The 27766-nt window shown below is 38.3% G+C and overlaps 1 protein-coding gene across 1 annotated transcript in view; it reads right to left on the bottom strand.

Moving 5' to 3' along the window:
• Nucleotides 1-27766, bottom strand: part of RFX3 (regulatory factor X3) — a 168339-nt gene that overhangs the window by 67508 nt on the left and 73065 nt on the right. Inside the window, 1 exon segment of the mRNA XM_007939396.2 lies at nucleotides 21867-22125. Coding sequence (XP_007937587.2) covers nucleotides 21867-22125 — 259 coding nt within the window.

Here is a 27766-nt window from a genome sequence, read left to right as displayed (position 1 = left end):
AACTTACATAACCAAGACCTTGATTTGGACCGTTAACGTCCAGAACTGTGAGAAAACACATTTCTTTTCTTTAAAGACACTCACTTGTGATATTTATTCTAGCAGCACTAGGGAACTAAGATAGGCTCATTCAGGATGACATTAATTTGTTAACGTTTCCATTATTGTGGATTAGGTAATTGAGCAGATATTTAAGCTTCTGGAGATTCACCAATCGCAAAACAGAGATGGTATACTTTAGCATTTTCCCCCTAAACTACTGAGACCAAAGTGAACTGATGAGATCAGATGCTTCCAGTTTATATTATATCATTTAAAAGATTAAATTCAGTCCATAACAAAATAATGATAGATTTTCCTATATGTAGAAACACACTTAACACTAAATGACATTCCACAGTAGTCATAACTGCCATACCTAAGTTATGAAATGACAAACAGGTAAGAAAGATGCTCATTGATCCAAAAGATCACTGGCTGAACATTCAACATTACATTCTCATATATCCCCTGAGGAAATGTTTCTAACCTCAACAAAGACATCTTATCACTGTAGCTTCATGCAGTGAAAATGATTAAAAAGGTAGGTTAGCAGCTCATTAAAACTGAAATTGATTCAAATTTAAAGTATTTGTAGGTTAAACAAAAAATTTAAAAAAATAAAATAAAAACTGGCCCCCCAGTATAAAACAATCATGGTGGTTGCTACCGTTAATAGGAACTTCATTACATTAATAGTTTCCTGTGATTTTATTCCATTTCAACCAACATGAAACCTTGCACATGTATGCAAAGTGGTGAGTTAGCTCTGTGTGTGTGAGGTGCATTCAGGCGTGTGAAGAGGGAAAATGTAAGAGAGAGAGAGAGACAGAGAGCTGCAAAGATTTTCATACCAAATCCTGTCACCCTGAAGCTCACAATAAATCATGGGCTGCCTGCCTGACTGGTAGAACTGTAGCTCGTCATATATGTATACACATGGTCATGCAGTGATGGAAACGACTGGTGCACATGGCTGCTAACAAAGAGATTAGAGAGGTACCTCTGAATACAGGCCTGGTGATTTCTGAAAAGTCAGTCAAGGAAAACCCTATGAAGCACAGTTCTGCTTTAACACACACTGTAAGTTAGAATTGACTTGAAGGCAATGGTTTCTTTTAAATATATTTTATATAATTGTTTATAATACATAATGGTTTATTGAATATATTATACATATACAGGTAAATAATTATAGAATGGTATATAACATATAAGTGATTTTATATACACACACACACACACACATACATCTGTAAGTGATTATATCTGTATATAATTATATCTATGAAAAATCAAACTCACTGCTGTCAAGTCAGATCCAACACACAGCAACCCCTCCTTGGGTTTCTGAGGCAGTATCTCTATGGAAGTAGATTGCGCAGTCTGCCTTCTGAGAAGATGCTGGTGGGTTTGAACTGCCAACCTTCTGGTTAGCAGTCAAATGCCTTAGGCACTATGCCACCATAATACATAATGGTTTACTTATATATACATATAAACAAACATATATCTAGATATCTCTCTACACATGGAACTCTGGTGACACAGGGTTTCAAGCATTTGGTTGCTAACCAAAAGGCTGACAGTTCGAACCCACCAGCCACTCCCCAGGAGAATGATGAGATTCACAGCCTTGAATCCCATAGGGTAGTTCTACTCTGTACTATAGAGTTGCTAAGGGTTGAAATCGACTTGATGGCAGTGGGTCTTATACACATGCACACACCACTTACCACGTGGTTATGACGACTAGGTCATTATACAAAAATTGGCATGATGGGAAAATGGAGGATGACATCAGATCACAAAATGGAGAATAACTGCATCATTATATACCTGCCAAATCTCATCACTATATACTTGACAAGCCACTGAGAATCACAGCCCAGCCAAGATGACATATAACCTTAACCATCACAGACAGCATCACTCTCACGTTGGCATGTAACACTGCCAAATACACGTTGTTAATGTGTAAAATAGTCAGATAGTAGAGTTTCTACTACTGTCATAAATGCAATAGGCTGGATCACAAAATAGCTGATAAGTGAGGAGCAGGTGGATGTGGCTACCAGAATAACCACAGAGGGAGATAACAATTACATCTTGCTGGTTTGGTTAGAGGATAAGCATGGGAAAGTGGCTCTTTAGTAGAGAATTGAGAAAAAATGCCTGGAATTCTGATGGAGCAGGGCAGGTAGAGCAAATGGAATGAATGAAGACACAGATAAGATGGTACCATATACATACCAGGAAGGGTAAGACTGACTAAAGCATAAGGTTGTTTTAAATGAAAAAAACAAACTCACTGCTGTTGAATCGGATGCGATTCATAGCGACCCCTCCTTAGGTTTCCAAGGTGGTATCACTACGGAAGTAGATTGCCCCACCTTCCTTCCGAGGAGTAGCCTCCTTCAATCCTGTTCAAGCCTGGTTCAAATCCACCAGACTTCTGGTTAGCAGTCAAATGCCTTAGGCACTGTACCACCAAAGCTCCTAAACTTCCTTTAGGGATAGGTAAATACATTAGAAAGACACCCATTGCATTTTCTTGGCCAGGATTGTCATTAAATAGTATGTAGGTCATGGCTGAAAAGCTTCAAGTAAGGGAAGTGGTCCAATAAGACAGCACTTTCTATGGGAATGTGACATATAATGCAGAGAAAAGAAGAATCCAGGGACAGGAGAAGCACCATGGAAGAAGCTATGGTGACAATTCAGGACTGAGGTAAGAGTAGTAAGAATGAAAGAGAGTTATGGCTCTAAAAGTGGGGAGTATGAGGCAGAAAGCTTGGTAGTGCCTTATTTTTTACCTGAAATGAACACAATGACCTTTATTTCATCATTGCGTGATTAGAACATTTCAAATACACACATCAAACACACTGACATGAATAGAGTCTAAAATGTTTTTCTGTTCATTTCTCTGCTACATGATCTTTAGCCTAAGAATGCCAATCATTTTGTTATTGAAATTTCAACTCTAGTGCAAAGCATTGCAATCAAAATACCGAGAGACTCCCTGGCCTGAAAGTCAGATCAAATGAACCCTCAGTGGTGGCTCTCTCCTGTAGGCTATTCCTCTGTCTCTCCGAGTATTTTCTTTTCTCTTAGATTGTCTTTTGTCTACAAAAAAAAAAAAAAAAAAAACCTTGTCTCTTTTTAATGGTATAGAGCCAAATAATTGTTTTTAATGACTAAAGGATTTTTTAATTAAAAAGTAGACATGGCAAATATTTTCTAGCCCTTCCTTAAAATGATTGTAAATTCCTTTGGCTATGTGTATACCTTTGCTTATTTTTTAAAAAGCCAACTCTCCGAACTAAGATACTATGGCCACTTGATGACCAAGCCAGTAGCATACGAATACTCCCTCTGATTATTAAATGGTAGGATATATGGTACTTGGGAGTTTAGACTAGTTCTTGATGGTCCTGGACTATTGGTTCACAGTAAGACAGATGCTATGCCAACTCCTCTGAGATCAAATGTGAGATGAGATGTTTTGCTTGGAGAAACAGGTTAACAGAGTGTTAAGTGAGATTATCAGAGTGGGTGAGACTTAGAAACTCTCCATCTGAAAAACCAGGTAGGAAACAGATACACATTCCAGTCTCTATGGGTACATGATTTCCCAGAAAAACTAGAGTGTCTTCTGGAATACAAAAGAAGACCTTTGGCAATGCATGTGTGATGATTTTAACCAGGGCTTTGAACAGGTTCTTCCCAGTTCAGTCATGGCTGACAAAGTGACACCAGAAAGATAGCTATAACAGGAAAAATTATGAGTTGACATCTTGCTAGAAACTTTATCTCCCTCTTAAAAAACGAAGAGTGTATGTTGCCTAGCAACCAAAGATCATGACCAGAAGAGTTGAGAACAGTGGTGCTCCACTCAAAGATGGTAGCTGACCATGTCACTTTGAACGTGTGTCTCTTTATACAGTCCTGGGAATAATCCAATCTCCTTTAGCAGGCTCCTGAAGGGGCTCACTATGTCTCTTCCAATTCTCCCACTCCAGGGCTTTGATCCATAACCCATTCTGGCTATCATTCCACTTCACCCAAATTTTAAAAATTTAGGTCTATTCCAATTTCACTTTCTTGGCCATGACTGAACTGGTTCAAAGTCCTGTTTTAAAACTTCCAGATTCATCTGCTCATACAAGTTCCCAAGCAAACAGGAATCTACGGTGAGTTTCATTATCATCCAAAGAGGGGAACTGTTGTTCCAGAGCTACAGAAAGGCGGAGACAGTTTCCAAGACTGGAGAGCAGGATGCTGCACTGTGGGGGCAAACCACTGCAGCCGAAACATGATGAAAATCCTTCAAAGCCCAGCCTCAGGAAGCCTACGTGGGCTCAAAGCCTCAACTGCTGGTCTGACAGAATGCCTGGCTCAGTGTGAAGAGTTGAAGCCCAAGTAATGTGGAGAGAGCTCCTCACACCTGTATGCCAGGTTTCTGACCACACCTTAGCAGGAAGCCTACTGCTCTCTTCCTACTCAAGGAAAAGACCTGAAAGACTTTGGTTATGTGTCACAACAAGGAGCATCATTTGCAAAATCAGACCTGGCTGGAGCAGCTGCTGAGACAATGGTTTAAAATGAACACTATACAGAGACATAGTCTCCCTCAAAGAGTGCCTGGACCCTCCCCTCAATGAATTTTCACTCTGAGGGAAGCTAATTTGGGAGAAAAGAAAAAGCGAGGTAATACAGGTTGCTATGAGGAAATGTTTGGGGTCAGTGCACCAGTTAAGAATTGGAAAGTTAAAGCACATAAAGGTGCGACTCAGCTTCCGTAACCAAACACTGAATTGCAAAGGATAGAACCCCAAGGAATGGTGTAAGTGGATTTCCTTATTCTGGGTGAAAGGATCTCTATATGAAGGCTTGACTACTGGCTAGAAATGACACTAGTGAATTAAAGTCTGGTGTAGAAAGTGGCAGGGTAACACGTGATAAAAATACGATCACATGGTGACAGGCAGACCTTAGTTCATGGGGGGTAGATACAAGGGAAAACAAGCAGATTGTGTAAGGCAGAAGGTAACCCCGATTACTTTGAGATGTAAATCTTGTGCAGACTGCACCCGTGAGGGGAACCTTCTATGGTTTGCCAGGGATTAAGAACAGAAACTCAGAAGAGGCCAGTGAGATGCTATATAGCTCATGAGTGAGCTAGAGAAAAATAGAGCTCAATGAACTCCTTAAAAGATACAGCAACACCTCTAGCAAGGACGTGAAGTGGGCAGGGCCTCACCACCTGCAGCAGGATAGAACACAGCGTGAGAGAGGTGAGTCTAGAGTGCAGGCTGGGAACTCTTCTGGTCACAGAAATGCTAACACTGATAGGTTGGAATCAAGGACAGAAAGATAGTGTCCAAGTATCCAGGGCCACATAAAGGCTTGTGCAGTATCAAACCAAGTCCCACCCAAGCTCTAAGGAAAAGAGGAAAGAAGTGGGAAGTTGAGGGGTAAAATTGGGCCTTGATGCCCAGTAACTATCACACTGGTATTCTCTTTTACCAAGTGCAAAGAAGGAATTAGTACCATCCATTTTCTGGGGCAGAAAACATATTTTTTAAGTAGAAAAATGTAATAAGAAAAGAACGTATATTTTCCTTCTGTTGTTAATTATAATGCTCTATTGCCTTCTAAGGAAGGAAAATCCTTTTAATAGGATGGCTCCTCATTGGCCATGTTCAGCCAGGCTTAAGTGCTCAGCTGAAGGGTTGAAGATTTAAGATCCTAAAGAACTCTGGTGGTACAGTGGGTAAGTACTTGCTTGCTAACTGAAAGGCTGGCAGTTGGAACCCACCAGGCACTCTGTGGGAGAAAAATGTGGCACTCTGCTTCCCTGAAGATTACAGCCCTGGAAATGCTACAGGGTAGTTCTACCCTATCATAGGGTCAGTATGAGTTGGAATTGATTCAATGGCAAAAGTAGAAAGATCCTAGATCTGGGAAGACTAGAGGCAAATCCTCATTGGTAGAATGGACAGACAGAGGAGGACAAAGGGGTGGGAAGAGAATCCACGTGACTGAGTTTCGGAGAATGTGATGCTAAACCCTCAGCTCTCTTCCCTACAAAATGGTCAGTAAATTCAGTGCAGTCCTAGACATCCTAGTGCAAGTAATCAAAGTCAGCTGGAGCATAAGGTTCATTGAGGAGCAGCAGATAAAGGCAACCTCAGTTTCAAATGCTGGAAAATACAAAGAGGTGTGCATTCTTCCATATGTGGGACCTGCAGCAAAAAGCAGCTACCCTGGATATGTGGTTTGTACACTCCCTTATTCACATCTCTGCAACGGCCCAAACAGAACATCATCATAATAATATGCAGACACACAGGACTTTCTCTCACTGTAAATATTGACTGGGCTTTCCATTCCATGCTAATAAGAGAGAGAGAGAAAGAAAGAACAATTACACCATCTTCTTCATGGCTCTTATAACATCTTTACTCTGAAATGGCCTTTTAATCTTTTTCGAAAGACTAAAGGTCAAGACTAATATATTCAACTATCACTGTAATTAAAATCACACAGAAGAAACTATTTCCTTTCTAAAACCAATAATGAAAGTGATGTGAAAATAGGAGAGGGCAATGCTTTATAATTTATGAAGCCTTTTTAAAAATTTCTTGTCTGATCTTCACAGCTAGTTTATGAAAGAGGAAGGGCAAGCGGCACTGTCTCCTTTTTATAGATGAGAAAATGGAGGCTCTCTAGGGTCAAGGGCCTTTCTTGAGATTAGACAGATATTAATGACAAGATTGGAACCTGAATTTATCACTCTAAGTTCAACACCATTTCCATCATACATCAGTTCTTCCCCAAATCTCTCAAATTGGTTAATAAAACTATCACCTGAGGAGTGGAAGTTGAAATTTGCTAAATGATTTACTATAAATAAACAAGATGTACCTTCCAACAGGAAAGGATTTAAAGAAGGTTGATGAAAGCTTTATTTGAACATGATGTAAAAGTGATCAAGTTACAAGGCAACAAAAAAGTTCAAATGGATAGTTAAATTTTAATCATCATACAAATAGTTACCCTTAAGCATGTTGTGGTTGGGTGCCCTCAAATTGACTTCCAACACTTAGTGACCCCATGTGACAGAGTAGAACTGCCTCACAGGGGTAACCTTAAGGAAACAGATGAGCAGTCTTTCTCCTGAAGAGTAGCTGTTGTCGTCGTTAGGTACCACTGAGTTGGCTCCGACTCATAATGCCCTATGTGCAACAGAACGAAACATTGTACACTTATGTGTCATCCTCACGATCCTTGCTGTACTTGAGCCCATCGTTGCAGCCACTGTGTCAATCCATCTTGTTGAGAGTCTTCCCCTTTTTTACTGACACTCTACCCAACATGGTATTATTCTTCTCCAGGGAATGGTCCTTTCTGACAACATGACCAAAGGAGGTGAGACAAAGTCTGGCCATTCTCACTTCCAAGGAGCATTCTGGGAGTATTTCAAGAACAGCGAGGTAGGTTCAAACTGTCACCCTTTTGATTAAGCAAGCCAGTGCTAACCATCGCACTCCAGGTCTCCTTTGCTTAATGGGTTATGACTGTTATTTTCTTGTAAAGTAGGCTACTTTGTTAGCCTCAAGAGGGAGAAGTTTTCTCAGAGAAACAGCTTTTCTATTTCCTCATGAAAAGAACGGTACAGAGGGTATATTTAAGACTGGCAATTTCCTTTTGGGTGTTCTCTCACTCTCTTTGTTGATGCTGTTCGTTGCCATGGGTAAAACAGTCACGTTTCCATTTGGAGGCTCTGTTGAGAAAAGGTATCTGGGATGGCTGGCAGGAGAAAGTAGCCACCCTTCCACATGTTAGAAACTGTGTGGGGGTGCATGTGTTGGGGTGGGAGCACCCAGCCAGGAACAAGAAAGGAGCGTGCTACCAAAAACAACAACAACAACAACAACAATAACAACAACAAAAAACAGACCTCTATACCAAGTCGCTCATCTCAACTGTAGTATTGCTTTAACGTGTCCTCCCATTGGCCCAAAGCCATGCTTTTCAGACTGTAAGGTGCAATCCACTATTGTGATATGAAATAAATTATATGGGTCCTGACCAGTGTTTTGAAAAAAATTAAATAGGTTAGAGTAGAAAAATCTCAGTATTCACCAGACACTGTACTAAGTACTGTTCAGTGAAACTTTGGTTTCAATTTTATGTGTGTAATCATACACATGCATAAATATCTAATCTATAGATGTACACTCATGAACATAAGCATACTTGCATATGCATGCTGGGCCCCAGTTTAAAGATATCCTCACTGAAGGATGTGATGGAGACCTTGTGCTAAGCAGTTGAATCTGTTTTCCTTTTATCATTGGCTGTCTTCTAAGGATCCTAGAAGCAGGCTCATTGGGTCAAAGGATACATGCAATTTCAATGTTGATCATTTTCACATGGCTCTTCAAGGCTGTGCCAATTCAGATTCCCAACAAAAATGATGGAGAGTTTTACTTTCTTGCACCCTTGCAGAGGTCTAGTTTTCCGTTTTGATTGTGTGAGAGATAAAAAATGCTCTCTCAAGAAGATAAAGAATAAATTGTTTCAGGTAAAATAAATAAATAAATAAAGTGATTTCTTTGTAGCTTTACTTTTCATTTCCTTTTCAATGGCCCACCTGTCCCTACTTTGGGTTATTATTATTTTTTTTAATGTATTTTACTGAAATATAATTTATGCACAGTGAAACACACAAAACTAAAGTGATAAGGGTCAATGCATTTTTTTTTTTTTTTGGCAGTGTTCCCTCCCCTCCCCTCTCATTCCTGGCAACCAACCAAGAAAGTTTCCCTCCATATATAAACTTTTCCTTGATCCTCCACAACAATGAACTAATACTATATTTGTCCTTCTGTGATTGACTTATTTCACTCAGCATAATGTCCTCCAAGTTCATCCACATTATGCGGTGTTTTGCAGACTCTACATTATTCTTTAGTGCTGCATAGCATTCCATTGTGTGCATGTATCACAGTTTGGTCATCCACTCTTCCACGGATGGGCACGTAGGCTGTTTCCATCTTTTTGCTATTGTAAATAGTGCTGCGATGAACATGAGTGTGCATATATCTGTTCCTGTTTTGGCTCTCACCTCTCTAGGATATATACCTAGTAATAGGATTGCTGAGTCAAATGGTATCTTCAATTCCAGCTTTCTAAGCAATCTCCATATTGCTTTCCACAGTGGTTGTATCACTTCACAGTTCCACCAGCAGTGCATGAGAGTCCCAGTATCTCCACATCCCAGCCAGTGTTTGTTATTTTCTGTCTTGTTGAATCTTGCCATCAGTGCTGTGGTGAGATGGTATCTCATTGCTTTGATTTGCATCTCTCTGATGGCCAATGATTGTGAGCATCTCTTCATGTATTATAGCTGGCCATCTGAATATCCTCCTTGGTGAAGTGTCTGATTCACGCCTTCTGCCCATTTTTCAATTGGATTGTTATTTCCTTTGGTGTTGAGGCATTGGAGTTTTCTATGAATCTTAGAGATAAGTCCCTTGCCAGATACGTAATTATCAGTAAATACGAATTTGTTGCTGTCATTTCTGTTATGTGCTTTTTTGTGGTGTCGACTTCTTTGTTCCATATAATTTTCTATGCTGAGCTCGTTTTGTTTATGTTATCACTTCCTTCGTTGCTATTGTTTTAGTATTTGCTAAATATTTGTGCTGGTCCCCTTTCTTATTTTGATGTGAAGGTTTATTATTTTTCTTTGAGGTTACCTTGTGATTTATAGTTTTCTTCCCAAGTTTAGAACAGTCTGTTCTGTCTTGTAGCTGTCTTGATTTCCCTACCATCTAGAAGTTCTGTAGTAACAACTCAGTTTTTTTTTTTTTTTTTTTTTTTTTTTTTTTGTTTGTAGTTGTCCTCATTTGTCAGTTTATGTCTCTGGCTCCCTGTTTACAATTTTGTAGGCTTATTACTTTGGATAGTTCCATAGCTGGGTTGGTTTCTGGGTTATATCATCATGTGTGTTAATGGTCAATTGTTGTTGGCTGTTGTTGCTTCTCTGTCCAAAGGGCTCCCTTTAGCATCCCTTGTAAGGTTGGTCTGGTTTTAACAAATTCCCTTAATTTGTGCTTATCTGCAAATGTCCTAATTTCCCCGTCGTATTTGAGGGACACTTTTGCTGGGTACATAATTCTTTGTTGGAAATTTTTCTCTTTCAGGGCTTTATATATACCATCCCACTGTCTTCTTACCTGCATGGTTTCTGTTGAGAAATCCGAGCTTAGTCTTACTGGCTGCCCCTTGTAGGTAACTTTTTGTTTTTCCTGTGGTGCTTTCATGATTCTTTCCTTGTCTTTGGTTTTGCTGAGTTTGATGATGATATGTCTGGGTGTTTTTCTTTTGGGGTCTATCCTGTCTGGGGTTCGTTGGACATTCTGAATGGATATATTCTCATCTTTCATCATACCAGGAAAATTCTCTTCCAACAAATCTTCAACAATTTTCTCTGTGGTTTTATTTGTCTCTTCCCATTCTGGAATTCCGATTACATGTAGGTTATTCCTTTTGATGGTATCCCACATGAACCTTAGGCTTTCTTTCTTTTGTTTTGATCTTTTTTTTTCTGATTGATCCTTTTCCAAAGAAATGTTCAGGTATTTGCTTTCAATCTCACTAATTCTGACTTCTATTGGCTCAATTCTGCTCCTTTGCCCATTTAATGTCTTATCTATTTCTGAAAATTTAGTATTAATCTTCTGGATTTTTGTGTGTAGATTTTGTATCATTTCTAATTTTTCATTTATTTTGTCCTTTTTTCTTGTATTGTCTTTCAAAATTGTTGTAGGGTTTTCTCTGTGTTTTCCTTAATTTTGTCAGTGTTTTCCTTGATCTGTTTCTCAATTTGTTGAAGATAACTAAATATATTTCTTTTGAATTCCTTATCAGGGAGTTCCAGTGCTGCTTCTTCCTCAGGGATGTGTTTTGGGTCTGTATCCTGGTTCCTTGTTTCCCCTGTTTTATCTTGGTTCTTTGTGTGGACTGTGGTGCTCTGTTGTCTCCGATACCTTGGGATGTTTTTGTGTTTATATTTAATTGGTGATTGTATGTTGGAGTGACTTGCCCATGATTTTCATTTTCTTTGTATGTTTTCTACGCAAGCAGGGTACTGTGCTGTGCTTCTCTATTCACGAGTTGACAGCACTTACACACTTACCACCTGTCTCCTTTCCTGTTGTCAGCCTCTCATATGGCCCAGCTGACCTTGGCAAATACAGTTTATTCTTAGGTCCCTGGAATGTGAATGAGAATTCTATCACTTTAAAATGAAAAATGGCTGCCACTTGTAAAGATTCAAAATGGCTGTGCCCTTGGTCACTTTAAATATCCAAAATGGCCACCACTTGTAAACATTCAAAATGGCTGCACCCTCAGTCACTTTAAATATCCAAAATGGCTGCCACATGTAAACAATCAAAATGGCTGTGCCCTCCAGACAGCGGAAAGTCTACAGCTCAGGTTGTGCCCTTCCTTGCTATTTCCCTTCCTAGTCATAGGCCACCAGTGCAGTTGTCCCTGCAAGCCTTTGATGACCAGCGCTGATCTTGAGGTCAATTCTCAGGTCCCAACACCACTTGGAAATATTCAGGTTGTTGGTCCTGTAAGAGTAGCTGACAGTCCGCAGCTCTGACCGTCTCTGTACTCACTGTTTTCATTCACGTTTTTCCACTAGTTGGTGCCTAATCCACTTCTATATAGTTCCTTTCAAAGCTCAGGGCTCTAGGATTATCTTCTGTATCTCTGTCAACTGGTTTTTCTTTTCTCTGTTGAAGGGGTCTGTGTGGCTTGTCTGCTTATTCCTCCATTTTATCGGGAGTCATTCCTTTTTTTTCTGATGGATCTGTCGGAACAGTCTATATATTAAAGAAATTTGAGTATCTCAAAATATTAGGCCCAGTTTGCTGTCTCACCACTGCCCTTGTTTACTGTGATTTTGACATAAAAATATTTTGAGTTTACGATGTATTCTCTATCCCCCACTGTAAGAGAATAATAATAGAATGCATTATTTTATCCAAGTGAAAGTAATTTTTTATATGAGTAATATATAAAACCAATCTAATTTTCTTTTCTAAATGGTTATCCTAAACACAATTTATTGATAATCCATTACCTCTTCATTGATTACTCACACAATGCCATCTTTAGCACATACTACACTTTTATGGGTTGGGTTCTTGCAGTCTCTATTCTATTTATTAGAAGACTTGGTGGTGCAATGGTTAAGTGCTCAACTGCTAGCTGAAAGGTCTTCAGCTCAAATCCACCATTGCCTCCATGGGAGAAAAGACTTGGTGATCTGCTCTTGTAAAGTTTACAGGCTAGGAAATCAAATGGGGCTTTTCTGTTCTGTCCTATAGGGTTGCAATGAGTTGGAATCAACTCAGTGGCACCCAACAACAATTTTATTTATTGATTTGTTCACATGCCTAGACAATTCTATTTTAATTATTGTCAATTTACAATACTTTTTAATGACTAGCAAGGCTGTATTCCTCCTTATCCCCTTCCTTATTATTTTTTTACAAATTATTCTTCAGTATTCTTGCATGTTTATTTATAAACAGCCTCTCTTATAAAGTAAACATAAATAAATATAAACAAACAAATGGGAATTTTGATTGGGATCATGTCAAAAAATTTAAATTAATTTAGGGAGATTGAATATGTTTGATAATGAAGCTTCTTATCCAAGTATATAGTATGCCTTTCCAAATATTCAAGTTTTCTTGTGTGTCCCCCAGAACTTTAAGTTTTATTCTGCAGCTGGGTTTTGTATACAATTTCTCAGTTTGCTGTCAGATATGTTATATTTTTGGTTTCATTATAAACAAAATCTTTTCATGATATTTTTTAAGTAGCTGCTGTTTCTAGAGACATCATTGATTTATTCTGTCACTTTGTATCCAGTCACCTTATTAAAGCATCTTTGTTGTTGTTGTTGTTGTTATGTGCCGTTAAGTCGGCTCCGACTCATAGCGACCCCTCCTTGGGTTTCCAAGGCAGTATCACTACGGAAGTAGGATTGCCCAACCTTCCTTAAAGCATCTTATTCTTTGTAATGCATAAAGTTTTTCATCTGATTCCCTATGATTTTTTTTACATCTCCTGCAAATCCTGATCTCTTTGTTACCTTTCCATTTGTAAACATTTTATTTCCTTTTCTTGTCTAATTGCATTTTCTTACAATTTTCAAAGCACAATTAAAAATCACATCTTCCTTTCTTACAAGGCAGATGGAAAAGTCACTGAAACTTATAATAAGTATATTTAAAACAAATATGTAAAAGTATTTCTAACCATCTGTAGTTAGATTATGAAGCTGTTAGCCCATGAAACATACTGCCCCCAGCAGTTATAATCAAACCAGAAGTAGATTTTAAAAGAAACCAGGTAATATTGTAGCCCACAAACACAACCGTAGTTATGCATGCTGACAAAGTGGCCATGGAGTCGCATGCCTTGGGGAGAACTCATGCACATGGAGACATGGAGAAATGTCCTTTCTTTCTAGCACTGACAACTGGTCATAGGCACTGTGTTGTATTTTTCCTCCATTAAAATTAGGAGACATGGGCCAGTAGAAGAGGCAGCATTAAAGGTTTAAGGTAATAGTGACACATATGTGACTGATAGACCATAGTGAATTTTATTACTATTCAAAATATTTTGTGTTTTTGCTGAAAAGTCTACACAGCAAATTAGGTTATCATTTAACAATTTATACATGTATTGTTCAAGGAGTTCTGGTAGCATAGTGGACAAGACATTGTGCTGCTAACCAGAAGGTCAACTGTTCAAACCTACCAGCTGCTCTGCGGAAGGAAGACGGTGCAATCTACTTCCATAAAGATGTACAGCCTCGGAAACTCAATAGGGATCACTATAAGCTGGAATCAACTCGATGGCAGTGAGTTTGGTTTGTTTTTTGTATACATATTGTTCAGTGACACTGGCTCCATTTTGCACATTGTGTCAATGTTCTTGTTATTTCTGATTTCTGCTCTGGTTGTTTTGTTTCCATAATTTTGCTTCCCTGACCCCACCACCCTCTGGCCTTTTCATTTCATTTTGCTTTAGGGTAAATGTTGACTGTTTGGTCTCACAGTGATGATTTTCTTTTTTTAAATTAAAGAAGCACAGTACTCACAGGTGATAATGTTTATTTTATGAGCCATAATATTTATTTTATGAGCCAATCTGTTATTTAGCTGAAAGGGGACATCCGGGAGTGGTCTCATTTCAAAGTGTAAAGGGTATCCCAGGGCGAAAGTCTCAGGGGTTCCTTTAGTATCTACAGGTCCAATAATAAGTGGCCTTATTTATTTATTTATTATTTATTTAAGAATTTGAGATTAGTACTACAATTTTTTCCAATTCTATCTGGGATCATCTATTGTGTCCCTGGTCATTATGGTCAGTAGTGGTAGCCAGGCACCATCTAGTTCCTCTGATCTCAGGATAGATGAGGCTGTGGGTACAATGTATTTTAATTAGTCATGAATACATTTCGTATTTTATTACCTGATCTCCATGTGTGAAACCGAAATCAGTGATTTTTTTGTTGTTGTTCAAAATTTCTAGTAGCTTCAAACTTGTAAACTGACTTGAAATATGATTTGTAAATACATGGAAAAAAAATCGAACAAAAACTATGAAAGGCCACTCAGTCCACAGCTTATTTCCACAGTCATAAAGAGAATCAGTAAACCACAAGTTAAAAGATTTAATATTCCTAATCTAGATTTTGCATGAAACAGAATTTAGCTACTTCTGTCAAGCTACAATATACCTGTGTTCTGAAATGCTGTTTTAGTATGAAACATCTTAAAAAAAAAATAATTTGTGATTCTTTTCTGCCTTAAAAATTTAGGGGAGCCCATAGGCTATATATGCACAGGAAAGACTGAAGGCCCCTATCATTCTGTTTGTCTTAACTTTGCAGTTGATGGAGATTTCTAGGAGTCTAGGAATGTCTTAGAGGCATAACCATACAATTACTGCCTCTAGATCTTAACAGCTTCAAGGATGGAGCAGAGTGGGGTTGACTGACAGCTGAATGGAATATAGATGAAGTAATGGAGACTGGAGTCATTCAAAGTCCCATTTTATTAAGTGCTTTGGAAATGAGGCCCCAGCACCTTCAGTCAATTTGGGAGTTAGCGCAAAAAGTAGAAGACCCCTGGTACTCTGAGGAGTGTTCTGTGAGGGCTCAGGTTGGTCTGGGGAGAGTGGGACACAGGAAAACAGAAAATGCAAAGAGCCTAATGGTCACACATGCTTCTGCTAAAATAAAGGGGAAAATATTGAGGCTAAGTAGAAGACTGAGCAAAATTATTTAAGCTAGAAATGATTATTTCTGTAATATAAAGTAAGGATTGTGATTTATGCATAATATATGCACACTTCAAACTTAAAAAAATCTTGTTATTGTCTTTTAAGCATTCTCTTTCATATGATAATCAAACAGACATTTCCAGCTCATGTGACTCTATTGCTTTTTTATCTCTATAGTGTCATATCCAGTAATTCAATATTATGTTAACATTTTTTTTTCCCCTTTGGTAAGACAGATGGGCAGTCAGTTTGTTCTAATAGTCATTTTCCCAAAAAACCAGGAACCCTTTCGTGGACAGATGTGACTAAAAATTGCTAGAAATACTGTTAGGTGGGAAAAAAAAAAAAAAAAAAAAAAAACCCAAGGTACAGTATGTTTTGTTACCGTTTGTATAAAAATAGAATTGTAATGAGAGTAAGAGAGTCATTCTGCTTCTTACAGATATAGACTCTCTCCATGATGTTGACGAAATTGGTAACACTGGTTGACTCTAAGAAGAGAACCAGGGGACAAGGGCAAAGGGATTGCATTATGCACTTCCATATATATACCTTGGAATGTGCGCCTTAGGAAGGTATAACCAATTCATATAAATAAATAACAAACTTTAAACAAAACAAAACAAATGGCCATAGTACCAATCCAGCAAAGGAACAGAAGACAAAATTTTTTCCTGGGACCTAAATGTATTCATTGTCTTAGCAACAACACTCCCTTACACAAAATCCAAAAAGAAAAAAGGAAACCCCAGGATACAGAAATGAAAGCATCTATAATTCTTAAGTGAATTCTTAACTTCTTATAAATTATATAACCTGGGCCAAGCTTTAAAGCATCACGTGAATGTTCAAAATTCTCCTCTAAGTAACTGACAAAAAAAATCACAATATTCTATAGTAGTCAAAAAAGATAAAAGAGATATAAACAATATTATTTCCAACACATTTCCCTTTTGCCCCCTGCTGGGCTCTAATTTTTTTTTTTTTTTTTTTTTAGCAAGAGTAATTTAACATGTAGGAGCTCTGGTAGCATAGTGGCTAAGGCACTTGACTGCTAACCAGAAGGCTGGTGGTTCAAACCCACCAGCCACTCCTCGGAAGGAAGGTTGGGCAATCCTACTTCCGTAGTGATACTGCCTCGGAAACCCAAGGAGGGGTCGCTATGAGTCGGGGCCGACTCGACGGCACATAACAACAACAACAACAATTTAACATGTATAACTTATACAAGTGTTACAGAAAGATATAAAAATGACTTTCTCATTACAGTCTTAAAAATGATTAATGTGATCTTATTTAGTTCTCAAGAAGAAAAAAACCATAAATACCCATTTAATTATTAGAATACAAATGCTATTTTACCAAGGAGTTGGTAAATAAAGCTACTTTAAGCCAAATGTTAATTATTGTAGAGTCTGGTATTAAGACAAACTATGTTGTGATGGACTGACACAGTGGCTGCAATGATGGGATCAAGCATAGCCAGGATTGTGAGGATGGCGCAAGAACAGGCAGTCTTTCATTCTGTTGCACATAGGGCTGCTATGAGTCAGAGCTGATTTGACAGCACCTAACAACTACAGCGTTACGATAATCACAAAAATAACCAAGGACACGCACAGACTTTTGATCCTCAATGTAAATTGTGTCCAGCTTCCAAAATTCCTATAATTCTATAAACTATATGGTTACACAGAAAAATAACAAAGAAAAACAGAGTTTCAAATGACTTAAGAAATATTGTGATGATGTAGTACGGAAGGAAGGACAAAGTATAATGAGCTCAGAGTTATGATTGTGGCCAGCTCTTATACCTTAATGTCCAAGTGCTACTGAAATATTAACAGTAAACAGGTTATGGGCATTAATTGAATGAAATGTGAAATATTTATTCAAGTTGCAATTTAGTTGAACTCATATCTGGTTGAGGGTCCAATAAGAATGTTAAATAATCTTTCTGGAAATTCCTCTTTAATACTGTCAGTATGCCTTGTGTGTGTGTGTATAAATACATACTGGGTTTCCAAGGCAGTACATCTTTATGGAATAGATTGCCCATCTTCCTTCCATGGAACAGGTGGTGGGTTTGAACTGCCAGCCTTCTGGCTAGCAGTCCAATGCCTTAGACACTATGCCACCAAAGCTCCATATATATGTGTGTATGTGCATGTGTCTATATATAAATCTGTGTGTGTATATGTTGTTGTTGTTGTTATGTCTGCCAAGTCGGACCCAACTCATAGCGACCTCTACTTAGGTTGCTAAGGCGGTATTACTACGGGAGTAGATTGCCCAACCTTCCTTCCGAGGAGTGGCTGGTGAGTTTGAACTGCCAGACTCTGGTTAGCAGTCAAGTGCCTTAGGCACTATGCTACCAGAGCTCCATACACACACACACACACACACATACATATATATATTTAAACATACATGGATTTCACTGACCAAAGAACACAGTGTAAAAAGGACGAAATAGTATTTTGACCAAATCTGAGGATTGGTAGTTTGTACCAAAAGATGTCAGTCACACACACACAAAAATGTTACCATTATAATCTTTTAAAAATGCTGACAATTCCAAGTACCCCAAAACTGAAAAATGTTACAAATGCTTAAGCCAAAAGTGAAAAACTAAAATGCCTTTATATAAAATAATTTATTTCATTTGAAGATAGAAAACTCAAGTAAGTCATATACTCAAAGAAAAATTATGTTAATGTTACAGAGAGCCTGCTAGTAGTACAAGAAACATGGTTTTATATGGAATATTGAAATATTTCAAGTGCTAAATATTTCTTCTTCTCAACAGTAGTTTCAATTTCTATCAGCTCATCTTTAGAAACTGATTTGCACATTAGGGTCAGCTTTTGCGTGTGGCAGGAGATGATGCCTAATAAACTTAAATGAAAGTACCTCGGAATAGACACAGGTCAAATGTAAGAGTCAAGACAATTAATCAGAGAACCAGAGCAGGAAACCTTGCTAGCTAGGAACTGAGTAAAGGTGTTAGATTGGTGTTTTTCTCCAGTATACAAATGTACCTAATTTCATATCAACTGAATTATCTGGCTATACACCTACCACTTCCTAGTAACAGGCTTTTGAGGGGTGGCCCTACCAACTACACCTGCAGGTAGAAATTCAAGTGTAGGATAGGCCTCTTCTCCACAGTCAGTTTCATCAGCCATGTTATAGGTGACAAGTTGAAAAGTAAAGAATAGTCACAGAAACTGAACTAATTTGGCACTGTCTGGCTCATTGCAGGGAAAGAAATAGCTTGAATCTTGGCCAGCAAGTTATTAAAAATCTGTGTTCATAAACTCTCTTTTGCATGGTTCTATTAAAAAAAAAAAAAACCTACCGCCATTATGTCAATTCTGACTCATAGCAACTCTATAGGGCAGTAGAACTGCCCCATAGGATTTCCAGCTGTAAATCTATACAGAAGCTGACTGCCTCTTCTTTCTCCCATGGAGCAGCTGGTGGGTTTGAACTGCCAACCTTTTGGTTAGCAGCTAAATGTTTTTAACCACTGTGCCACCAGAGCTCCTTTGTCTGGTTCTATAGTCAATGAGAAAGAGTGAAATCAAGCACATTCCCTCTAATGGTATGGCACCTGTTTAAAACATTTTATTTCTCCAAGTCAAAACAACCCCAAATCTACCAATCTCTAACATTTGGCAAGAGGAAGAAGGTAGGAAATCTTAAATAGGTTTCATGGCACTTAAATGTTATTACTCTACCACAGCAACAGATGTGAAGCGGAGAGTCACAGCCTCACTGGATTAAGCAGATGACGATCTTTAGTATGACTGAGAGGGTGATCTAAATCAATTCTCAACTGTGGTATTAAGTGCAAGGTCACAATAAACACTAGCAGATGCGTGCTTAGATAAGGATGCGACTATCAAATAATGGTTTTTATGATTGTGCCTTACAATTTTTCTGTACAAAAATTACACCTTTAAATTGATTTTATATTCCTTTTGCTAAAAGGGAAATTTTCTTATAAGGCAAAAAAAGAAAACAAAACAGGGACTTCAGACAGAATTTTCATCTTTAACAACAAAACCTCTAATAGGAATGGTTTTACATTTAAGTTAATATATATAATTGGTATTATGAATTTCTTTCCATTTTCCACCATTTCCAGTTGTTACACAATTATTTTCTTAGTTTAATTTGCCAATTAATAGAATAAAAATCATGCACCAAATCACATTTGGTTAATGGATAACTTAAGGAGGAATGCCATCTTTCATGTTCTTCATAAAACCCTTACAGAAAGAAAATCAAATTACAAAATTTACCCCGTTAATGTCTGCAACTATATTTTCATGACCTGGAATAAATGATTTAGTTACTCGGTATCAGAACTAGTAAGTTTACTCAACCAAGTCTGGTTGACAAAGATGTTTAACAGGTAGCCAGGAATCAGTATGAAGGTGAGTAGGAATGCCTGATGAAGGTGAAGTAGGAGAGGGATGGGTGGGTGGGAATGTGTGTGTGCATATGTGTGTGTGCATGCATGCAATGAAGACAGGAAGGGACACATTCTCCCCATTTTCCACTTTTCCTAAAGCCTTGATAAGTAGCAAGTACTTCCCTTTCCACTGAAATGACCTTCTGGGTGGCCGTTCACAGGTGGCCTTCTGCAGAGGAGCTTGGAAAATACTGGCACCTATTCTACCTCTTTTCCTTTTATGGAAAGGACAGTTATTTTTTTAATGTCCTTTACAATTCCTTTGTAATATTGCCTTACATGATTTTAAACCTGGGGGAAATTAGGAGATCGTTTAGAATAACTCACCCTTTATATATTGACGAAGGAACTGAGGTCCAGAGAAGCTGTGATTTATGAGAGGTAAAATCTCTTTCATTTCTAATCTATGCAAAATACACTAGTGCAGCTAAAGGGTTTAGACATGCTGTATTTAATGTTTGGAAAAGAAAGAAACAAACATAAGGAATGCTTCAACAAGACAAAGAAACAAGTACAAAAGAGATCTCTCCACTCAGAAGGGCCAGTCATCTGTTAGGACGTTAGTAAGTAATGAACTGAGAAAAATGGACGAGAGAAAAGCCACTACACATTGAAATTATGAACACATGTAGTCACTACAAATATACAAAGTCTGTACAAAACACTTACCAAGTACCTATTATATCTATTTACCAAGTAAATCCATGAAACAAGGAATGTAAAGATAAATTATTTCCACTCAGAAGTTTTTCTACTCTTTATTTTTGGCTATTTCAGTATAAGAACATACTATGGTCAGAGATGAGAAAAAAACCTCCATCTTAAAGAAACATCTAGAAAATCCATTTCATTGCTATTTTAGCTCGGTGTCCCTAAAGAAGTATTTTCTCTATATGCTTAGCTGAGGTGACAGAGGAAAAGTTCAGGTTGCAGACTTTCCTTTGGTTCTTTCATTCAACATATTAAAATACAGTGTGTCAAAGTAAATATATTTTTAAAATTTTAAAAACTTGAAAACCCAAGTAGACAGGTATCTTTCTAAGATATGTATTTGCCTGGAGCTAGATCTGAGCCAACACAAATGTTTTTCATCTGCATCACCCAAAGTGTGTCTCTAGTAGGAAGTAAAAAGACTTTACATCCAGCACATGGGTAAACATTTAAAATTTTATTTATGCACTGATTTTAATAGCTCTGGTGGTGAAGTGCCTAGGGCATTTGACTACTAACCAGAAGGCTGGCAGTTCAAACCCACCAGCCACTCCTCAGAAGGAAGATACAGCAATCTACTTCCTTAGAGATACCACCTTGGAAAGCCAAGGAGGGGTCACTACGAGTTGACTCGACATGACAGCAATGAGTTTGGTTTTTTGGTTTTAATATAATTAGAAAAATACTACCCATAGTTTTCTCTATGAAAAGTGAGTCAATTTAAATAATAGCACAGGTAGTATGTGGATATGGCAAAGCTTATCAACCTGTCTGAGGTTTGGGAAATATTTTTCTAGATAAGCTAACTTCTCTGGGGATGAGCTAGCATCACCAGTGCTGTTAGAAGATGTGAAAAGTCTTCCAAACTACGTTACAATTTATTTTCTATATTACTTCTCATTAAAACAACAACAACAACAAAGCACTGTGAAGTTCTTTCAGTAGAAATTTCATGGATTTTTACAGATGTCACTGAAAAATGTGTGTTAGTGTCAGCTGTTTAATGAGTAAGAAACACCTCTCTGACTTCCTATTATTATTAAAACTTCCTATTTCATCTAAGTACAGCAGAGTGTACCTGTCAGTATCATTCTGCACAAAACTATACATACTATATTCTACAGAATACCACAAGACTAACCCTGCTGACCTCATCCCTGTCTCAGCCTAGTCTGTGTTACATATCGCAGAGGCTACCAAGGAGCAAAATGAACCCGATAAAAATGCAGACACTTACTGTCGCTGGGGAAGCCCGAGTCGTGTGTGTCACTGTGTGGCCAGAATTCTCCATAGAATTGCCGATAAGGTAGGTTCCTCCCGAGCTGCTGATGAGTTGTCCTCCAGTGACGCCCATCTGAATGCCACCAGTGCCCACCATGCTGTGGGACGAGACTACCGTGGTCACCTGTGCAGAACTCCCTTGAGTATCAAAGTAATTCCCTCCAGTGTTTTGGCTGTACATCTGCGTTTCTGTGTAAGGATAAGTTGTTGTTCGGCTTTAGAAGGAAAGAAAAAGAAGAAGACATTGACTTGATTATGTATAGCATCTCATTGTTTCAAGTGTGGATATATATTTAAAATAGATCCTTTTGACTTTGGAACATGGAGAGTTTGGCATTTTTTTAATCAAACTTCATTCCCAGAAACAGCCGGGCTTGCTTTCCAAATTAAATGCATTCTTTAATACGTACCTTGACTCTTCTGCACTTTAGAGCACTTGACCTCTATTAGTACACGGCCTCCAGCAAATACACAGACATTCCTTGGAGATACTGTGGATTTGGTTCCAGACCACCACAATAAAGTACATATTGCTATAAAGTGAGTCACACAAATTTTTTGGGTTCCCTGTGTGTATAAAAGTTATGTTTATACTCTACTATAGTCTATTAAGTGTGCAATAACATTATGAAAAAGTTTAAAATATTCTTAAAGTTACTAAATGGGACACAGAGCCACAAAGTGAGCACATGCTGTTGGAAAAATGGCACTGATGGACTCGCTCGATGCAGGGTTGCCACAAACCTTCAAAAAAAACCAGTATCTGTGAAACGCAATAAAACAAGGTGTGCCTGTATATAAATCTGGGTCTATATATAAACTCATGTCTCTTCTCACCCCAAACTTTTGTTGAGTATCTTTTTCAATTCCTTATAAAACCTGCAAGTCCAAGTCTTAGAAAAGCTGGGATATGGAATGATGGGACTGATAGTCAACTACTCACACTACTTCATGTTCCTGGGTGCCTTACAATCAATGGCTAAAGTACTGTTATGCGTCTCTTTCTTGGCACCAGGAATTATGTTCTCAGCTACTATAGAAAGGTTAGCAGTCTGAATCCATCCACAGGCATCCTGAAAGAAAGGCCCAGCAAACTGTTTCTGAAAGTTCACAGCCATAGAAATCCTATGAAGCAGTTCTATTCTGCCAAACATGGGGTTACCGTGAGTTGGAATCAACTCAGTGGCAAGTGGTTTCTTGCCACCACAAGGATTCTGGGCAAACAGTTTAACTCACCCTTGGGCCCTAAGTCCCTATCCACTCTCTCCTTCAAAGTCAAGCTTCTTGATGAGATGGCTATGCCACCTCTCCATGCTCTTACCTCTCAACAATGCAAATGTGTTTCAGCCCTCAGTCTTTCAGTGAAACTGCTTTTGATAAGGTCACTTGTGACCAAATCTAAATACCACGCTAAAAGGCTCCTGTCTGTCCTTATCTTTTCTGACCTATCTGATGTATGACTCTGTTGGCCACTCCACAGTACCCTTTCCCTCCTTCTTCTGTTCTGATTATACTTATGTATTTGATGGATTTGTTTTTCATTTTCCATTGCAAATACTTGCATTTTAACATTACTTTTTTTTTTAACTTTTCATTTTGAAATAATTGTAAGCTCACAAGAAGTTGCAAAAATAGAACAGAAAGGTATAACATATCTTTTTATATATAAAAAAAATTCAAACAAAGACACTAAAGGGTATTTTGAGTGAGAAAGAGTGAGAAACTTAAAATGCTCAGTTCTTTTGCCATTCTTCTTCAGCCCACAGCCTGGAGCTGGCTGCTACTGACAGTCTGGTGTATGGATGTTCAGAAACTTCCTATGCATATATTAATTCTCCTCTCTCTTAACCTCTCTTGTTCCGTAGTTTCTAGTGCATTTTTTTTTTTTTTTCTTTTGGCTTTTTATGTATTTTACCACTCTCTCTCAGGAACCTTTTAGAATCACCATTTTTTTCTGGGATCTTAAATATTGCTAATTTCTATTGGACGTTTCTATCTTTAGCTCTTATTCTTTTACGTATTTTTAGTAAGATCACATATAATTACCATGTACTGTGATCACATATACATGCCATTGCAAACACTCGTACATAGGTTGCTATCTTCACTCTTTACTTCCTAATTACATTTGTGGAATTTTAAGTCTGTGTTTCTAACAGCCAACTGGTTCTCTCTACCAGGAAACCCCAGGGCATATGGCGAGCCCCATATGTAAAATCCAACTCTTATAAAAAATAGAAAATAAAACCAAACTCACTGCCTTGGAGTTGGATCTGATTCACAGTGACCCCTCCTTGGGTTTCCGAGGCAGTATCACTACAGAAGTAGATTGCCCAACCTTCCTTCCCAAGAGTGCCTGGTGGGTTTGAACTGTCAGCCTTCTGGTTAGCAGTCAAATGCCTTAGGCACTATGCCACCAGAGCTCCGGTGTAAAAACATATAACTAACAAAATTTCTCATTTGTTGCTTCTCCTTGATTCCCTATCTTGGAGAAGGGAAGCACCCATCCTCAGCTTTGGAAATTATTCTCAATTTCTTTCTCTCTCAGACTGACATTAATCACTAAGTCTTGTTAATTATACCTTCTGTATATTTCTCCAATCTCTTCCTTCCTTTCTACTCTTGCACTAACTGCCTTAACTCATAATGTTTTCTATTATAATTGCCTCCTAACTGGAATTCTTTTAATTGAGCTCTCTTCCAATCTACCTTCATCCTTGCTCCCAGGGGGGATTTTTTTAAAATGCAAATAGGAAAATAAAACTTTTCTTGAAAACCTTTTCATGATTCTCTCCTACTTTCAGAATGAGTTAAAAATCCTTGACCTGCTTTACAAGAACCTTCAGAGGCTGATGCCTGTATAAGCTCAGGACTGGTACTAACCATGTCTTCAAGTCTATCCTTCATTCGTATCACAGTGACCTGCTTGCTGGTCTCCCCTAAGTGCCATGTTCTCATCTATCTCCCTGCCTTGCTGCACGTGGTTTCTTCTGCTTGGCTGGCCTTTACATGTTTCTTCAAGCTTCTCCCTTTGTATCCTAATCATCCTTAACCTTTCAGCTCAAGCATCATCTTGGAATTATTTTCTGCATCCTTGCCCCCATAACCACCCCTCATGGGGCTGTTTTGCTTTGTTCTCTGTACTTCTCTAGTATCTGAAATGTAGCACTCAATTCATATATTTTCAATTTTCTCATGTCTTTGCACTTCTTTTAAATTATGTTTTAGTTCCATGCGTAATTTCAATAATCAGCACAGTTACTGGCATACAGTGGGCACATGAAATCGTCAAGAGATAAAAAATACATTTCTTTTTAGAAGCATTTCTGACATATTAGTCAATGCCTTAAATTTATAAAACAGAAATCCATTTTTGTTTTCTTAAAGCATGAGAAATTATGCTAAATCATTCTAAGAGTTTTCTATATTTAGAACAGGTACTTTTAACCCAGAGAAGCATAATGTAAACTTTTAGTAAGATGATAAAAACAGCTTTGGGTAAAGTTATGCCTTCCCAGATCAAACCACAGTGGATGTAGATGTAAATTTTAGTTTGAGGTGGGGATGGAAATATGGAATGTTTTCCTTATAGAACATTTTTTTTTTTTTTTTAACAGACAGAAAAACACCATTTAAAATAAATATCCTCTAACTCTTCTCATTGCTTTCCAATTGGGAATCTCCTTTACACATTTCTTTGATTACATATTTAATTCATAAAACAAAATAACAGCTATTTGAATTTCAAGTTTAGGTGCAAAGAAAAATGGGGTCAATTAAATCTCTGTCCACTGAATATGATGGTGATCCCTATTTAACTGTGCTTAAAATCTGATATTGGTAGTTAAGTACAGCATGTAGGGTATACAAACAGACATAGGACAATAAATAATTTGACAGATGCAGGATACAGTGACAACTTTCCTTTTCATAGCCCAAGCAAAAGGAGTAGTGTGCCCCCTAGTAATAATATGATTTCACAAATAAAGCATGCAATAGACAATGGTATCTAATATTTATTGACCATTCACCATGCAACAGGCACCATTCTACATGCCTTTCAGTTAGAAACTTGTTTAATCTTCATCTACCTCTATCTGTTTAATCCTAATCTACCTACCTATAAGAGATAAGTAATGTTATAATTCCTATTTCACCATAAAGTAAAGAATTATGTTAAGGACTGATTAAGCAGCTTGTCCAAAGCACACAGCTGGTAAATCATGGATCTGGAATTTGAACTTAGCCCATGCTCTCAAGCATTATATTCATAAAAAGAACTTGACTTCTATAAATCCATTTTATGGATGTCAGTAGTATATGTGAATATATATTACATAGTCCTATAATAGTGAATGGGAGCTCTGGTAGCATAGTGGCTAAGGCACTTGACTGCTAACCAGAAGGCTGGCGGTTCAAACCCACCAGCCACTCCTCGGAAGGAAGGTTGGGCAATCCTACTTCCGTAGTATTACTGCCTCGGAAACCCAAGGAGGGGTCGCTATGAGTCAGGGCACATAACAACAACAACATAATAGTGAATAATATATTACATAGTCCTATTAGGTGGTACTGGAGCCCTATGAACTTTGTGTTACTATTTGGGATCTTCTTATACCTTAGCTCACTGTTTACTAGTACCACACCACTCTTCTCTCTTACCAAGAATGAGATCTGCAGAAGTAGTACTTGAAGTGGTAAAGAAGAAGGGATGGAAAAGGCAGAATCATCTAAGAGAATATCTACCACCATAAACACTTGGGTTTTACAATGGTTGAAGTTGCCACCTCCATCATAAAAGAAACATCTAAGGGAAAATAAACCCATTCTTTTAGGTAGCCCCTCCTTTACATATTTAGTTCTCAGTGACTGACAGTAATGCAAACATACATCACCAAACCAAAGCAAATTCACTGCCATTGAGTGGATTCTGACCAGAGTGACCCCCACTGGGTTTCCCAGGCTGTAAATCTTTACTGAAGCAGCCTGCCTCATCTTCCTTCTACAGGGTAGCTGATGGGTTTGAGTCACTAACCTTTTGTTTAGTAGCCAAATGCCTTAACCACTACACCACCAGAGCTCCTTAAACATACATCACAGATATATATAGTTCTCAAACCATTATGAAACTGGCAGTAAAAAGTGAAATAGGTTACTTCAATTTTCCATACGTCCCTCAAGCTGGAGATGATTCATGAGCCAAAAAATTATCAAAGAAGAGCAGAAGGGAGTATATTCTAGCTTGAAATTCCATTGTGCGACTTGACACCTTTGAGCCTCTCAGAGTCCTGAAAACCTACCCATGAGCTCCCCTGCTCCGATAGATATGTCCTCCACCCAGATGGAAAACTTCCCAGCCTAGTTAGATCCCTTATCAGCCAGGCAGCTGCACCCCACCCAGCCCTCAATTTATGGGTTTCATTTCCCCGCCAGCCCATGAAATTATTTAAACAAGTCAATCATATCCTCTTGTGGGAATCAAGGGTCACCTCACCCTCATGTCACTACAAAGTCTGCATTCCACAGCCCTTAGTTGCTCCTTTGCTTCCAAGCCAGCCCCATGTGGCCCTGCATGGCATCCTCCTCCTCCTCCCCCAGGCTGTGGGTTTATATGACTTATAAACTGCTGTCCATCCGTCCAGTGTCAAGTGGTATGCGTTCAGCCATCCGGTACTACGCAGGGCAGGATATTCCTCCTTCACTAACAGGGTACACAGGAAGTGACTAGAACAGAGAGGAAGCCACTAAAGAGTATATCTGACCCCCAAAAAAACCCCAATACTCAATTATGCCCCCTGGCTCTGGTGGCGTAGTGCCTAAGGCATTTGACTGCTAACCAGAAGGCTGGTGGTTCAA

Source organism: Orycteropus afer, unplaced genomic scaffold, assembly GCF_000298275.1.
Source record: "Orycteropus afer afer isolate SDZICR_OR568_19922 unplaced genomic scaffold, OryAfe1.0 scaffold00005, whole genome shotgun sequence".
In the NCBI taxonomy this organism is placed as follows: Eukaryota; Metazoa; Chordata; class Mammalia; order Tubulidentata; family Orycteropodidae; genus Orycteropus; species Orycteropus afer.
The sequence above is the reverse complement of the archived record's forward strand: the minus strand, read 5'-3'. Positions and strand labels throughout refer to the sequence as shown.